General features: G+C 38.7%; 1 protein-coding gene across 2 annotated transcripts in view; it reads right to left on the minus strand.

The window, feature by feature from the left end:
- Positions 1-17,567, minus strand: part of PLD5 (phospholipase D family member 5) — a 177,280-nt gene that overhangs the window by 139,578 nt on the left and 20,135 nt on the right. The window contains exon 1 of one of the 2 annotated variants that reach the window (XM_017806840.1): positions 985-1,360. The exons of the other annotated variant lie outside the window; for it this stretch is intronic. Coding sequence (XP_017662329.1) covers positions 985-987 — 3 coding nt within the window. The 5' untranslated portion in view covers positions 988-1,360. Of the gene's footprint in view, positions 1-984; positions 1,361-17,567 lie in introns of those variants that run through there. 2 annotated transcript variants of the gene reach the window in all.

The following is a 17,567-nucleotide window of genomic DNA, read 5'->3' on the forward strand; positions in this document are numbered from 1 at the left end:
AAAAAAAAAAAAAAAAAAAAAAAAAAAAAAAAAAAAAAAAAAAAAAAAAAAAAAAAAAAAAAAAACTCAAAAAAAAAACCAAACAAAAAAACCCCAAAACCTTCCACCACCAGCCCCCCCCAAAAAAGCCCACCACAACAACCAACAAACCCAACAAAACAGTCTTGAAAATAAATCTTTGGAGTAAACACACCCAAAATTCATATCCCACTTCAATTCTTTAATACCTAGAAAAATGCTAATATGAATATTTTTATTCTATCCTCAGGCATTGTTTAAACTACTAATAGCATTGGTATCAATTTACAGTAATTTCAGATTCCATATTTACATGTTTATATTCTACTCCTATGACTTTAATACTTAGATCAGAATATAATATCATCACTATTCTAAAAAGTTTTCCTTCATTATTTTTCCCACCAAATAATTACACTAGAGAAACAGTGTAACTAACAGGTCAAAAACCAGAAAACACAGAAAAATAAAAACTTCATAGCTCCCTACAAGTCAAAGGCATGTACTGAGCATCTCTGTTTCTTTCAAAAAAGCAAAACCCCAAAACCCCAACAAAAGAAAACACATAAACACACAGCCTGCATGAGTTATTGGCATAGGTTTATTTATATTTGTATGTATAAAGTCTGTGCCAGTGGTTGTTAAAGCAAGATCATTTTAAAAGCCCGTACAGCTGTTCTGAAATAAACCAAGTAGACAGACTTACAATTTACATCAAATGCTAGTCAGCAGTGCTTCCCAATTTTAAAAGATTTTATATAAGCTGCACAACATGTTCAGTGGCAAAGATATTTGTCACCAACTTGCATTGCTGTTCTCTTGCAGAAAAACATTTGATAATTCCACTGTATCTTACACACTGTTTCCTTGGTTTAAATACTGATCCCTTCTAATTTCATCATCATCTTTTAAACATTCTTTTCAGAGTAATAATCTAGATCTGGAGAAAAGTAAAGAGCTTCTTACCATTCTGATCCAATATTTTCTCCGTCTCTGGAGTTCAGCAGCAAGGAGCTGTTGCTGTTGCACTGCTTACTAAAGACACCGGAGGCTTTGGAAGCAGAGAATGTTTTATGTGGTTAAAATGTATCACCAGCGATTATATTTCAGTCCCTCAATTCCTAGCCTTGATGCTCTGGAAATCAGCCAATCCAAGCGATAAAGAGGTTTGCAAGAAGAAGTTGCAGAATTTCCACAGCAAATGCTTCATGGAAATGTTTTGCTTCTTGATACTTGTTTTTTATATCCACTAAATGTTAAAATAAATCCTGGCTCCCTCTTCCCTCCTCCTCTTTTTTTTTTTCTTTTCCAAAATGAGATTCATATATTGTTCACAAGGGACTTCAGCACTTGCTACAGCTAGGCACAGTGCAGAAAGGCATCATGCCAGATTCCGCACACATCTCAGCCAAGATACCTGAATTTTGACTTGCAACACACCCTGTTATTCCAAACATGGATCTTCCTAAGCCAAAGCTCCTAACTGCCAAAATACACAGTGTTTCTGTAAGGCAGCCAAATGCCCCTTCAGATTTGCTAAGAGTATCTTTTATTTGCAATGTGGTTGCTCTTTGTTGGCTTTTCTTTTTCTTTTTTTTTTTTAAACACTTTTTTTTCCTAGTGAGGACAATTTCATTGCAAAAGGATGAAATTATCATCTCACGCTTCTAGTACCACCCCTCTCAACAACATACACCACAGAAAATCTCTGCAAAGCTGTAACTACTTAGTTAATATTATAACAATCTTAATGTTTTCAGTGACAACCCAGAATGCTGCTGTGCTTGCTGTGATAAAATAAAAAAAAAAATAAATAAGAACACAACAGTCCTGACTCCATGGACCTTGCTACCAAATAACTCAGTAAGAGATGACAGAGAGGGAGGCAGAAGGAGCCAGGTCAGATATTACTGGCTAGTTTAACAGGTACTTAAAGCAACCTCACTATTTCCAAGCTTTTTGGATACCACAATAAAGGAATATTAAAGAAAGGGTTATCAGGAGGCTATATGGAGACTATCTTGGAGATGGTCTCAAGAAGAAAGCATATTATTGCACTAAGAAAGCACAAGAATGAGCTTGAAATTTTAATGCATGGATGAAAGAGGATGGAGAGATGCTTCTGCAATAACTGAGAGTTTATAAAGGTCTAGAAAAATCAAGACCATGCTCTGTGCAAGAAGGGAAAAGAAATTCAGAAGACATGTTTGTAGCTTTATTCTCTTTGCAACAGGATACAATCATGATTTTCATCGAAACTGAATGGGTATGAGAGTGCAGGACTGAGCTGAAGACATCAAGGAAAAGGATGCTGGACTAATTGGCAAGCTTGTTTAAGAGATGAAGAAAAGCTGGGAGGAAATTTTGAATGTTTTTTTTAAACAGTAATGAACCTTTTTTAAGAAATTACATAAAGAAATAAGATTTAATCATCAATAACACTGATGATGTTGTTTCTGAACATATAGAAGAAAGAACAAAGTAATAAATGACACATGTTATGGACATCATGTCAAGATTAGGTCGTTTTCCAGAGTACAGCAATAGGGGAGTTTGCAGGAGGTTCTGTTTTAGCTGTTTTGAGCTGTTGTTACCCAGCTGAATAGCCACAAGAAACTCTCTTTATTCCAAATCTTTCTTTTTCAGTCAGAGCTAAAGAAATTCATTTGCAAGCCATCATGAAAAGGTGAATGACTTGTATTTAGAGATGAGCTATCTGAGGTAAATAAAGGGTCCATTGTTCAACCCCTAAGAAACATAGTAAGATGGAGTGGAAAGAGGCACTGAAAGAGCTATTAAGAAGGTAGAAGGGAAAATAAGAAAAACAGATTCTATGAAACCAAAAGAGACAAAATTTCAGGAAGAAAAATGGACAACAGCATACAAGACAACGTACAAAACATACAAAGAAAATCAGTACAGAGCACTGGTTTCATCGTTTGACCAGAAAGCTGTCTAGGGATACTCTGTCTCAAGTAGCTTCAGGAGCATGGAGGGAGCAGGAGATGCATTGATTGACAAGTGCCCAGTGCCACACCAGAACTTTGGCAGAGACCATAAATTACCTTCATAGTCGTATTAGTCCAACTGCTAATGGGATTCCCATCTGAGAGTCTTCACTTGTAATATCACTGAGACCCAACAGACAATTCTGTGAAACAATTCAATTGCAATCAATCAGGCTATTGAGGCTTGTTCTTTTTAGAAACCAAAACTTTCTCACCAGAATGTTTTCAGCCATCTTACTACTCTGTACAAACCTTTCCTGCGATCCTTGAAATTTCTGAAAACCTTATATTCACAAAAGATCACTGGGAGAGTGATCAGATGAATATGAAGACATGCAGCCAAGTCTTGCTCCTGTATGTTTCTACACAAAATGCGTATGGAACAGGGTGATATGGCCCTATTCATATGTGCAAACAATTTTCAACTCTGCCTTTCAGTCAATGAAGCCAGAATGCTTCCACACTTTAATGAACAGTTATTAAATTAATTGAATTCATACACATTTCAGAACGAATTCTGGCACAGTCTTCTCACAATTAAAACACACACCTCCCAAACTCAAGTGCAAATATCATCTCCTAAATTCAACTAAAAGACACTTCTATACAGAACAAGCCCTATCATACACCTATATGGAAAAAAATAATTAAAGTTAAAAAAAAACAAGAAAAAAAATAATACAAGTTAACTAACTTACTTCAGCATTAGGACTCTTGCTACCTAAGAAAGCCAACTTTTCCATTTACTTCAAACTCCTTCCAGCACACACAGAGAAAAAGAAATGCCCACTAAGGACAAGAATTATGTACTGATATAACTGCAAAAGTTTAAATGTGAACTTCAACTTCTTCATCTACACAAGCCTTAAAGATGAAATCCTTTTTTTTTTTTCCTCTTCGATTCTTAAAGGATCCATAAGCAATGGGAGCTTAAATTTTCTGGACAGGTCCAGAATGTCTCATTTTTATGAGGAAACCATCTTCCTCCCAAGTTTGAGTTAAAAACCTTCATTTAATCCTTTCTAGCTGGTTACAGCCCTCTTGACAGACTTCACCCCTCTGAGCAGATTAACTGTCATCATGAGCCCCATGCTTCAGGGGCTATTTAAAAAATAAAAATAAAGTTCTCAAAACTGATCATATTCTTTAGGCCCCTCTTGAAATGTAGTCATTAGGCCACGTAGTTTAAACACTTATTTAGACAGTGTTTCTAAAGCAATGACATAAGGATGCCCTTGAATGCTTTAAATGATCAAGAAATGCACAATAAGGCTGAAAAACCAAAGTTGGATTAATAGTAATCTACTTTTTGTGATGAAAATAGATTAGATCTGGCAATATAAGTCATTTCGCACATACATGTTCTTTGCAGCATGTAAACACTCACACTAGAGCCCTCAATCTGCAGCAATTGAAAAACTTCATAAAACAACTGATCAAAGAACTGAATTTTTGGTAGAATTTCTTTTTTTTTTTTTTGGCATTCGGTTGTTTTCTGAAGAGAATATGAAAAAAGATTATTTCAATTTTTCATTAAATAAAAAATCCCAATAAATTTAAATGCAGAACTGTTGAGTCATTTTGGATTTGTCTGAGATGCCACAAAGCCTCAGGAACATGCAGTTATGGCTCTCTTGTGGCTCTCTGTAAGTCTTTCCAAATTTTCCTGAGCATTATGAAGCACAATCTCTTCCCAGTATTTGTAAAAAATAATTAAAGTATCTATGAACAGTTTGCTGTAAATAGTTAAAAATAAATCACAGCCTTAATAAGTAACAAGACAAAAAAAGTAGTATTATTTGAAAGCACAGAATGAAGATAAACAAGATGGCATACATCTGCAGCAATTCTAAAGGTCAGCAAAGCAAAATAAAACCTCAAAGACACCTAGACAAAACATGAAAATTATCAATGAAAGACTTTGATTTTTTTTAATAATTTCATATTTCACAAAGGATCTTCTCCAAAATCTTCACTCTCAGAAAAGGTCTAAATCCATGATGATAGCTGAGATCTATGCAGAATCTCATTTTAAGAATATTAACTTCCATCAGCAATGGAAAGCAAGAAACCAGGGTGGAACACAAAAAGGCTTTTCAAGATCTTAAGTAGCTTAAAATTCAAGCTCAAAAATTTTCAGTACGGAGTTTAGCCTGCCTTGGTCAGATGAACTTGAACAACAGAATTCTGAATTTCATTGTTAAAGGCTTAGAGCAAACAGAAATGCTCTTAAAAAAGCACAGTGATAAGAGGCAAGTGGCTATGCAAGACAGGAGAATGAACATGGCAGTGACCATGCCTGGCAGATGACTAGAGCCACAAGACCACTGTGTGGAGCAAGAACCACGGTCCTATTTAATTTTACTGTGGCATTACTTTCATACAAAAAAATATATGAAATGTATGTTCATACAACAGCACCTCAGATGGCACCTATTTGCTTGGGTCTTTTCACCAGAGCCTTTATTTCAAGATAATCTCTCCAACATTCTGTTGCATAACTTGGCTGTCACTATCCCAACTGGGATTTTTTTCAGAATCAAGTTGTTTTTTCCTGAAAATGTAAGTCCCCATCCAGTATTGCTATAAAGAAGTATGTCCAAAGTACACTCTGAGTGTAAACTGGTAAAGTACTCCATTTCTATGGACAAAAAAAGTCAACTGAACATATGCTGAGAAACACAAAAATTCTCCATTTTTCAAAAATCTAGCTAGCACAGGAACTCCAAGGCCAAATAACACAACTATAAATACCAGTATTAGATCTCCATTGTTCATCAGTTTCATTAACAACACGGGAAAGCAATAGAATTTGCAGGAAAAAAAGAAGTTGTTGGAAAGAAAGACAAAGAAAGCAGAAAGAGGAAGGAAGAGAGCTGGGGAGCAATGGGGGTTAGTGTGGAAATAGAGGCAGAACAGCAAGGTATCTGGTCCCTCTTCAAGGCTTGCTGGATCTACAAATCAATAGCTAGAACAAAAACCAACGACCAAAACCACCCAAAATCAAAGACATCACCACCTAGTCTGTTACTCTTCCAGAAGACAGAAATGTTTCACCTTGCAAGAAGCTTTACCAAAATCTCAGGTATAAGTTACATTTTGAAATCCCCTCACTTATACAATTCATCCATTATTGTCAGTGAGACTTTCCAGTGGTAAACCCCTCTTCTTCAAGAGGACTTATAATATAAAAGCACAGCCTTGAATACTTCAAATAATGTTCTGAAGCAGAAAGACGATTAAAAAGTTCTATTGGCCTTGCAGGAAAGAAAACTTTTATGCAAAATTCTGCTTGTAGAGATTTGGACCTCACACCAATAGAATATAATTTCAAATCAGTGGAAATACATTCAGATCTTATGAAACTGGTACAGCATCTACAGAACAGAATAGGTTACTTGCAAATTAAGCCTCTACTCAAGCAGTAGCCAAAGACTGAAACATGGCCCTGAGTGTTTAGCATTACCCAGCGCTAAACTGATGCTCACAGATCATAACTGGAGCTGTTGTCAGCTATTTAAATGAGCAGTATCAATACACAGAGTATGATGGGTTTTCATTGTTATCAACACCAAACATTGCTTACAATTTTCAAAGAAATATTTTCACATTATTTTGTGAAGAGCTGAAAGCGTGAGTTGAAGGTAAGAACAGTTGCAAAAGAAATTCCATCGCATTTTCTTAAAAAAAAAAAAAAAGGAAGAAGAAAGAAAAAGAGAGAAAGATAAAGCCTTCTTATATATCAGATGCAGCTGAAAAAACATATGAGTGCTGCCTCCCAGAGTCCAGATGCCTGGAAACAATACTTTCTGTTTTGCTGTGGTACACTGACTGATTCAGCAGCCAAGAAAATCTCCAAGGGCAGTGAAACAATAACTAGATTCTCTGTTTCTGCCAACCACTGTACTGAGGGGATCACACTGGATCACCCCAGTCCAAGCTATGCACAGACCTAGGTTTCTGTGTTGCCTAAGCAGCACAGACAGGTATCAGCTTCAAAATGGAGCTGAGTCAACCTCTCTCTCTCATATGCAGATGAATCCTTGCCTTCACAACTTCATAAAGGAAAACACAGTTAATAAACAGACCCTCTCTCTCCACAGCTCCCAAGAATGACTCTGTCTCTCACCACTCCTTCACTTGGAGCAGCCAGGTGGGCTATAAGAGCCTCTCCAGCACTCTGGGGAGATGGCTGGAGGAAGAGAGGCACAGGAGTGAGATGCAGAGCTACTCTGAGAGGGTGAGCAGCTTCCACTTCCTGGCATCACTGTCAACAGAGACAATGCCACTGTTTCTATGCATGCTGCAGCCAAACGACTCAGAGCAGCACAGCATTTCTTGATCTAACCACTGAAATTACCACACACCGTAATCACGTTCTAAAGCAAAAAGCACATGTTAAAGGAATCCCACTTAAAGAAGTTTAGGGTTTATTGTATAGAGCACTAATGAGAGATCACTGTTTAGCAAGTTTGCAGCATCCTTCCATTGCAAAGTAACTTATGAGACATTTCTTATAAAAAGCCAAATACAAAGAGTATGATCCTATTTTTTTTTCAGCCAAAAGAAAACAAAACATTGCCTCTTTTCATCGTTAGTGAAGACGGGACACGGCCCTTAGAAGCGCGATCAGTGTAATTCAGGAAAATATTCGTTCCGGTCACTGAGAAACACGCTCAACAGGGCAGTACTCCCCCTAGGCTGAGGGAACGGGCAGTACTCCGCCCAGGCTGAGGGAACGCTTGCCCCCGTGCAAGGCGGGGAGCAGACGGGCAGGGCCGGCACAGGCGGCCGCTCCCCGCTCCCCGCTCTCTCCCGGCGCGTCTCCCCGCGGGCACCAGGGGGCGGTGCAGCCCCGCGCGGGCCGGGCGGGCGGAGCTGCCCGAGGTGCCCCGGCACCGACGGCGGGAGCGGCCACCGCACGTCCTGCCGGGCACCTGAGAACACGGACCTTCTATAGAGACAGCCTACGTAATGTGTGCGCTAAAAATAGCCAATTAGTATTTGGCCTCCAACGTTAACAACGTTAGCTGCGTTGATATAATTCCGTTCTGTTTCCATGCGAAATTACCGCTTAATGTGATTTTACTGGATTATACAATACATGTCGTTATGCTGCGGTACTCTGCATAATGCCAGTAAGCATTAACAATAGCTTAATTAATACCAGTAACTTAATCCCAATAACTTTGGTAGAAGAGGAAAGAAATGGCAAAAAGATCAAAGGTGCTACCATTGAGCTGAGAATAGCTGGATACATAAGCAGAGAAATGTAGAAGCCCCTAAGGAGATCTTCAGGGCTTGGTGTGACCTCAGGGTTGCGACAGATAAAGGTGAGCTACATCTGTTGGACTTCCTTGATCATGACGCCTCTCCAAAACTGTCCTCAGACAGCTGATGTCTGATAAACAGATACAGGCTAGACATGGATGGCTCTGGAAAACTCCAGAGGAAATTCAGAGGCACGGCACAGTACTATTGCAAAGTCCTATGGACAAGAAAATACTCAGAAAGGCATTCGATGGCTAAGGCTCAGATTCCTGCGTGACAGTACCTGACAGACATGGTGGCATTATCCCAAGCAACAGGGCCAGGAAAGTGCCAAACTATTCCAGTGTAAAAAGCTCAGTGAGAAATATAACCTACTTTAAAAATCAACACTAGTGTCCCCAGCTGGTTCTCAGGGGAGATCCTAAGAAAGAAATGAATAGTAGCTGAACAGCACCGGCGTTTGTTCAGGTACCAGTCACTATAGAGCAGGTGGTGCTGATTAAACCCACTTCCAAATGAAGAGTCATGAGCAAGAAATCAAGCAGGCAAATGACTGCTACAGATTTGTGAAAACTTGAGAAGTGTAGGTGTACACAACACGCATCTCCAGCACAGGCTGAACGAAAAATGGACCTTCACAGTGCTGAAAGACATATGCAAGCTAAGTATTCCCTTTACCTGATAGGATTTTGTGAAAAGACACAGCAAGTGGTCAGACAGTTGAACAAAAACAATCTCTGGAAATGACAGAACATCTGAAAAACTGATCATGGCAGTGGATGACAATCTGGCCCACTTGCAGCTAAGAATATAAGAAAGAAGGAAGAGCTGATTTTAGTGGCAAGGTCTTTGAATAGCTTCTCAAAAAACTGCACAAGCTTCTGAACTAAATTCTTTAACCAAAACACTAATCATGTTGGAAAAAGGACAAAACTGATTTAAGGGATGGACTGTTTCCTTAAAAGACAGAGGGACATTGCAGCTGAGGATTTACCCTAAACTAATTATAGCCAAATACAGTGAGATCAACAGAGAAAGTCTTTCACTCATTTTACCAAGCTTAAAAACAGTCCATTTCACAAAGTATCACAAGATAGTCTATTCCTTGTCCTGAGTGGTACAAGGCTCCTACCTATGAAAAAATGAAGTTAAGAATCTTACAATAATCTCTGTAAATCCATGTTTTTAAAACAAAAGATGTTGTTGAGAAAGAATACATTATCTCACTCTGGAGACTGAATGGACAGAACTACCAGTCCAATGGCCAAAAGCTTCCAAGTAAATACACATATAAATCAGAATGACAACCTGCTGCTATACAGTTAATTTAGGCACACAAAACTGGCACCTGGAGAGCAACATTGCTTCTAACCACAGGTCTGCAAATGATATATACTTACACAAACTACTGTGGTGGGATGACTGGTCAGAAGACAAACACCCATGCAACTGCTTACTCACTTCCCCCACTCTGGCACACAGGAGAGAAAAGGAAGAACAAAGCAAGGAAACTTGTGGATCAAATAAAGACAGTTTAATGAGTGAGGGAAAGAGGAGACACATCACCCCTAAACCAGCAAGTGCCTCAAAGGAAATCACTCACTACCTCCCACAAGCAGACCAAGGTCGAGACACCCTTCAAGCAATGACCACCATGGAAGACACTCACATACTCTATCTTCTACCTCCGGGGTTTTTATTGCTGAGTAAGCAGTCCCAGCTGTATGTCCTCCCAATTTCTTTACCACCTACAATTTGAGGGACAAGAGAAAAAGAAAGGCCTTTGTGCTATGCAAGCACTATTCAGCAATAGCCAATTAGTGTGCATTATCAACACTGTTTTAGCCATGTATCCAAAACACAGTACCATACAATACTGTGACTGGCAAGAATACTCTTGAACAGACTAATACCCGCTATAGCAGAAGGAATCCTACCTGAAAGTCAGTGTGGTTTCAGAGCCAACAGGAGCACCACAGACATGTCCTCAGACAACTGCAAGAGAAGTGTAGGGAACAGAACAAAGGTCTCTATGTAACCTTTGTCGACCTCACCAAGGCTTTTGACACTGTGAGCAGAAAAGGTCTGTGGCAGATTTTGGAACGTTTAAGTTGTCCCCCCAAGTTCCTTAAAATGATCATCTCACTCCATTAGGACCAGCACGGCCAAGTCAGATATGGCAACACACTTTCTGAGCCCTTTATAATTAAGAATGGAGTGAAACAAGGCTGCGTTCTCGCTCCTACCCTATTCACAGTCTTCTTTAGCATGATGCTCCAAAGGGCCACTGCAGACCTCAATGATCAGGACGGTATCTACATTTGATACGGTACTGATGGAAGTCTATTCAATCTAAGGCGACTGAAGGCCCACACCAAGACTTTAAACCATCTTGTCCGGGAGCTGCTCTATGCTGATGATGCCGCCCTTGTCGCCCACACAGAATCAGCTCTGCAGCGTTTAACATCCTGCTTTGCAGAAGCTGCTGAGCTCTTTGGGCTGGAAGTCAGCTTAAAGAAGACAGAGGTCCTCCATCAACCTGCACCTCAGGAAGTCTGCCATCATCCCCATATCACCATTGGCCAATCAGAGCTCAAATCAGTCCAACAGTTTAATTACCTTGGTAGCCTCATCTCCTTGGATGGTAAGATTGACGGAGAGATAGACAACAGGTTAGCAAAGGCATACAGTGCTTTTGGAAAACTCCACAAAAGAGTATGGTGTAATAAACACTTGAAGAAAAGCACCAAGATCAGTGTTTACAAAGCCATAGTGTTGTCTACTCTCTTATACGGTTCCGAATCATGGGTCATCTACCGCCACCACCTGCGTCTCCTAGAACGCTTCCATCAACGCTGCCTCCGTTCAATCTTAAACATCCACTGGTCAGATTTTGTGACCAATACATCTGTACTAGAGCAAGCAGCAGTCACAAGTACAGAGGCCATGTTGCTGAGAACACAGCTGCGTTGGGCAGGACATGTCTCCAGGATGAAGGACCGACCACCGCCTCCCTAAGATCTTGCTTTATGGCGAACTTGCCACCGGCTGCCGCAAGAGAGGAGCCCCGAAGAAAAGATACAAGGACTCCCTGAAACAACATCTCAGCCTTGGCCATATTGATCAACATAACTGGTCTACTCTGGCCTCAAATCGGGAGGCCTGAAGACACACCATCTATAACGCAGCTGTCTCCTTCGAGAACACACGCAGGATCACTCTCGAGGAAAAAAGGCAACGCAGAAAGAACCGTGTATTGCAGAATACACCATCTAAGGAGTCTTTCTGCTGTGCCTTTTGCAATCAGATATGTCTGTCACGTATTGGCCTCATAAGCCACCAGCGTGCCTGTAGCAAATGTGGATAGAGCCTTCCCAAATCTTCGTTCGCGAAGCCTAGCCATGATGATAATACTGTGAAGAAAACTAACTGCCTCTCAGTTGGACGCAGTACAAATATTTTGCAACAAAGTTGATTGTCATTACAGAAGACAGGAAAAAGGGAGCAATCTGGATAGTATGGACAGCTCCATGTACTTGCAAGGTCTTAACATGAGAGAGAATATTGCAGTCTGCCTGAAGCCACCATAGATGGAGTTGATGTTAACTCAAAAGACACTATGGTGAAATAAATTATTAAATCATATATAACTTAACATACAAACATTTTCAGCCTTGCTCTTTGTAGCCAAAGCATTGCTTGCTTCTCAAATGAGAAGTTTCTAGTTGTTGCCTGGAGTGAGATGACATCAATAGCTATAGTTAGGAAAGAAAAGTGAGTAACAGCTGATCAATAAGGCAGCAAAGAACTCAGAAGCAAAATCAAGGCTGCTTGACTTGTCTGAACACATCTCACAGGTGAAAGATGATCACTGCTTGCAAGGCTGTGTTTTTCAGGCTTGCAGGAAGCAACTGGACAGTGGAATAGTGGTTGAGTTTCAAAGTTAAAAACACTGTACAGCAAAGCATGAGACAGAATAAGAATATACTGTGCCTGGTGCATACAGTCATACTGCACTGGAAGAGGAAGAAAGGAATAATACGCATTTATAATAATTTAGATTAATAGTCACTTTTTTGCAGTGTAGATGAAAGCTACTGTTCAGAAATTTAATGTCAGGTAATGAGTAAATTAATTAATTTATTACTGGTCAAGCTGAACTGAAAGCACAACTTAAGTTCATTAATAGCTTAATCATCTAATGATTTTAAGGCATCCAGAGGTAATTAAGGCCTAGGTATCCTTCCTGGTCTAATTCTTTGCTGCCATAGCACATATACAGTCACAGTAGTTTCATCTGTGTTTCACTTGTTGCTGTGTTCCAATTGTTTACACAGCTGAAAAATATGGCCTTGTTGAGATTGAGAGTGACTCATCAGGAAAACAAAAATCACTTTTGAAAAACTAAGGACTGAGGAATATATAGAGAGAATACCACACATGGCAGAATTATGCCTTAATCTCTCCCCTTCTTCCTTTGGGAAATGTCTCTTCGGGTGACAAAACCAATACACATTCCCATTAAAAAAGCCTTGATGCTATTTGCTTACCAGCAAAACATTAATAACAAGCCTTCCCAGGTGATGCACAAAAGTCTGCAGAGCAATGGCCATTCATAGCACTACTACTTTCCACTACTGACTTACATACCCGGTGCATTCCTGAAGAGGCTGTTAAGAATTACTGTATTTCAAAATGCAGGAAAAGGAAAATCAAATCTAAATACAAAGAAGAATGACTTGCAAAGTATTACATAGCAAATATGCATGAGCTATGCTGAATGCCTATTTTTGCCAGATCAAAAGTTTTTGATTGAAGCTAGGAAAAGTAAACAATTTTCACCTGCATATAAAAGAGATCACAAAGAATCAGTAAACCAGCAAATTAATCAGGAATAAAAAACAGATAGAAGTACTGGAAGATTCTGCCCTGACAACATGCAAAAAATATGAGTACTAAATATAACAACATATTAAACAGCAAAACTAGTATCCAGCTGTGCTCTCCACGTTACTTTTGTTGAGTATTGTGATCTTTTCAGCCTCCTCTGGATAAGCTTCAGTAGAAACAGACTCAACTCATACAAGGAGTTCAAGAACCCACAAGTCACACATCTGAGTAGTAAGAATATGGTTGGAAACACATCCACATTGCAGCTGGTTGCCACACACACTGCTTTGCAGCACAGAGAAGCCTGTCTCAAAAAGTATTTTCTGTGTCCTCAGACACACATCTCTTCTTGAATAAAGAACCTAAAAGATACAATGCTCAGATTTAATTGTTAAATCAATTAAAATCCTTTGTATGTGATACAAAACATTTCCTACCTTGGTAAGTCTTTTCAGGGGGGGAGAGAGAGAGGGAAATGTAACTATTTCCATTATTTACAAGAATTACACATAACATTTCTGTAGCCAACAAAATAAAGTTTCCTGTATATATAAATTTCCTTAAGATAGTATCAGTCTTTGAATGTGCTATAAATAATTTGACCACTAATTGGAGACAAAGCTACAGTGTGTCCATGTAGTTTACAAGAACTATTAAAAACCATGAATCAGCCTAGTCTGAGTTGCAAATTCCTTTCAACAGGTCTAAATATTTTTTTCTTTGTTTAGTCTTTACGACTAAATACATTACATTTGGATTATATTCTGATCTCTTAATATCTGAAGGGAGTTGTTGACACCACTTTTACATTCTCTGTGTTTCTCTCAAAACAAGGTAGTTCATTACTTCATGAAATCCAGTCTCTCAGAAAAGACAGCTATACTTGGATATAATCCCCTTGGAAATCTCTTCTGACCACTTTTCAGCAGGCTGTTTTCAAAACTTCACTGAGCTTTCTGAACGTTGGAGAACTTCCAGCTAATTCAGTACGGAATTGTATGGAAAAAAAACCCAAAACCAGACCCTCCACAACCCAAGGACCAGAGCTTCAATCCCATCAAGTGAAATTGTAAGGTACATTATGCAAATGTAAACCCTACTTTGTTTTCCTGAAGAGTTTATTTTTTGGCTATATGATGGGTATATCTTAATTTGTATTTTAGGTTGCTTCAAGACCGTACTTTTCTAAATATACAAGTCTTCTGACTTCCGTGTCTTGCACGGGAACCCAAGAAGCAGAGACGAACCTTTTCAAGACAGATAAATATTTACTAATATTTTTTTAAAAAAGTGTCATCAAGTTACAAAACATCTCTTATCTCTTCTGATGCTTGGAATCCCAAGATGATACAGGATTGGATGGACAGGGCATGGCACAATGCACTCATCTTTGCTGTGGAGAGGTTCACCAACTCTACATTCACTTGCACAAGGTTGTGCTTACAGTACAGATTCATGTATCACTGAAAGCAATCAAGTCTGAATCTGGACTTCGAAGAGCACTTTGGTGGGAGACCCTATTATTCTTTTCTCATTAATAAACCAACAGTTCCTGGGAACAGGAACATATAATGTTTTCACATGGATTAAATACACAACTCAAGTAGCTAGCAGTCATCCTTATTCTTGCCAAGGAGAATACATCTATATTTGCTATCACACAGATTACTAACTCCTTCTACAATAGTGTTCTGGGCCAGTCACCGTAGTCCTTACTTCAGTTTGTTTCACAGAGTGGAACCTGGATTAAACCCACAAGTGCATTTCAGGAGTGCAACTAATACTCAAAAACTTCTATTAGGCGTTCAGTCAGTGGAACTGGTAAAGAGCAAGTCCTGTTAAAACTTCCCAAATATGTATAGCACAGACACTCAGCCTTAGCACCAGCTATGTTTGCTTTAAAGATCTGCTTATATTGCTCTGTGCTATTTGTTATTGTAGACATATCTGTGCACGTGCCAGGGCCAGATGGAAACTGAGGGCAGTACGCCTCATCTTACAGACACTTGCAATAAAGAAAGACAAGCCCAAAAGTGAAATACAGTGGCTAGGACATTAATCTAGGAGTTAGAGAACTAATTTAAATCCAAACCCAACAAACTGAACAAGACAAATTGCCATTCTCTGCCTTTATTTCACCTCCTTGGCCTTCATGACAAGACCTGCCTCTCAATGCATTTGCACAGCATACTGCACAAAAGGCCCTAATCTCAGTACAGAACACTAATCCACATTATTATACAGTATGCTGCTAAAAACATAAAGGTGACCTCCAACTTTCTCTATATGCTTTCACACAAATAATTTAATTTCTGTGGAATTAGGATAAATCAATATTGTGTTTATAAATTAAGACTGTGTCACACAGTGAACCTGAACCTTGGCCAACTTTGTCCCTATGATCTGTGAAGCCACTCCAAATCCCTGAATGCATTTGAAAGGTAATCCCATAGCAAGTCCCTCCATCTTCATTGCTACCACAACTGCAAAGTTGATGATAGATGCCTACATGTCTTCAGATTTTGAGTGCATTCAACACATGTTGATTATGCAGCTTGAACCAAAACAGCTTTTGCAGTAGGAAAAAACCACAAAACAGACTTAGCAGAATAAGCAGATGCTCCAGTGTTATACTTCACATTTTCTAACCATTGAATACATACTAAGTATTATATAAAGTTGCTATTACAGTCTTCTGAGCCAAGGGGGTTTTCTTATTGTGGAGATAAAGTGAGTAACCTGAAACTTCAGATTCTCTTTCTATCCAAAATAAAGTATGGTTTTCATACTTTTCTACATATATTTGTAACATTATCCTTTGGACATCTACCACAACATGAACAAATCTGTAGCAATGTAAAAGACTGTTAAACTCTGTCTTATGCACAAATATATTTAACATGCATTTAAAAAAAACCAAAACTATATAATTGCATCCTTAAAAAAGGGGGAAAGAACAAGGAAACGTGTAACCTGAAATAGTCTGATGGCATTACTCAATGAGACCAGAAAGGTTGGTTTTGTTTTAAATGGCATAAGTGCCTGCATGGAGGTGTAAAACTATTTACTACTCTTCAATGAAAAGAAATCAAATCCAAAAATGAAACAGCAACAGAAGTGGAAACCCAACTCTTCTGTAATAGAAGTTTGACAAGAATGAACATAAAACAGGTGTTGTCAGATATACTTTGTAAGCAAAGCATACTTGTTGCAGTCTTTCACCAATCATTCTATGAATTACCATATTCATACATTTTTACTGAGTCTCTACCTTATCTTACTTAGGCAAATACTACAATTGCTGACTGATAACAATATATTTTACCAAAGAAGTTGCCCTTCCAGTATCTATCTTACTGAAGAATGTTGACCCAATGACTCCGATTTTCTGAAAAACTGAAACAATAGAATTATCTGTCTGAAGAATAAGAGTGCAGCCATCACAAAGGTTCTTTGAATACTGCCTGATTTATATTGTCCCTTACCTACTGCACAATAACTCCCTATTCTCTGGCACTGCAAGTCTATAGACACTCAAAACATTGGGACCTCAGAAGGCAAGCAGTGCAGAACATAAACAGGTCATAAATCACCTGACTAGTTCAGGGTAGGTGTTAGAAAGAGGTGGTAGGATGGCAGGACAGTTAATCTTGCTACCTTTATTTTATTTTTAAAATCACGAACTAGTACTTGCTTGCTTTAGCATGCAGACTCACAGAAGTGTAAAAAGTACCTAGAACTATATGCCCTACTTGCACTATTTTTTAATTTATTTTTTTTTAATGGAAACAAAGATAACATTCATTTTCTGAAAAAAAGGTCATGTAGTTATGTGAAGTCTCTGGTTTACAGCCTTATGTAAAACAAGGCTTTCTGTTATTATAGAGTGTTTCCTTTTAACAGAAGAAGTGCTATACTGTAAGTATAGCACTACTCATTCATGTTTAAATATAAAGAAAAACCAACCAAACAACAACAAAAAAAAAAAAAAAATTAATAAATGCAAAAACCACATCATTCCCAAAGCCCCCCCCCAAGTAGTTGCAATACAACACATTTGTAAAGAAAAGGACTTTCTTTCAAACTATGCCAAACTAAAGAGCAATTCAGTATCTATGCTGAATATTTTCTTAAAAATGAAGCACAGCCTAAAGCCCTCAATATAAGGGCTTGACAGTAATCAGCACTACACAAGCCATCAACATTTCTTCCCACAGAGCTTAAAACTGAGAATTTTAAGGCCTTGATCACAAGTGCATTGGAATTAACAGAGTTTTCCATGGTTTTGGACTATGTCCCAGAGAAATTAGCAAGCACAAGCAGACTAGAACATAAGGCAAGGTAACAGAAAAACACATTAACAGTAAGAGTGAGCTTACT

The sequence above is a fragment of the Lepidothrix coronata genome, unplaced genomic scaffold (assembly GCF_001604755.1).
Source record: "Lepidothrix coronata isolate B3197 unplaced genomic scaffold, Lepidothrix_coronata-1.0 Scaffold16, whole genome shotgun sequence".
Taxonomy (NCBI): Eukaryota; Metazoa; Chordata; class Aves; order Passeriformes; family Pipridae; genus Lepidothrix; species Lepidothrix coronata.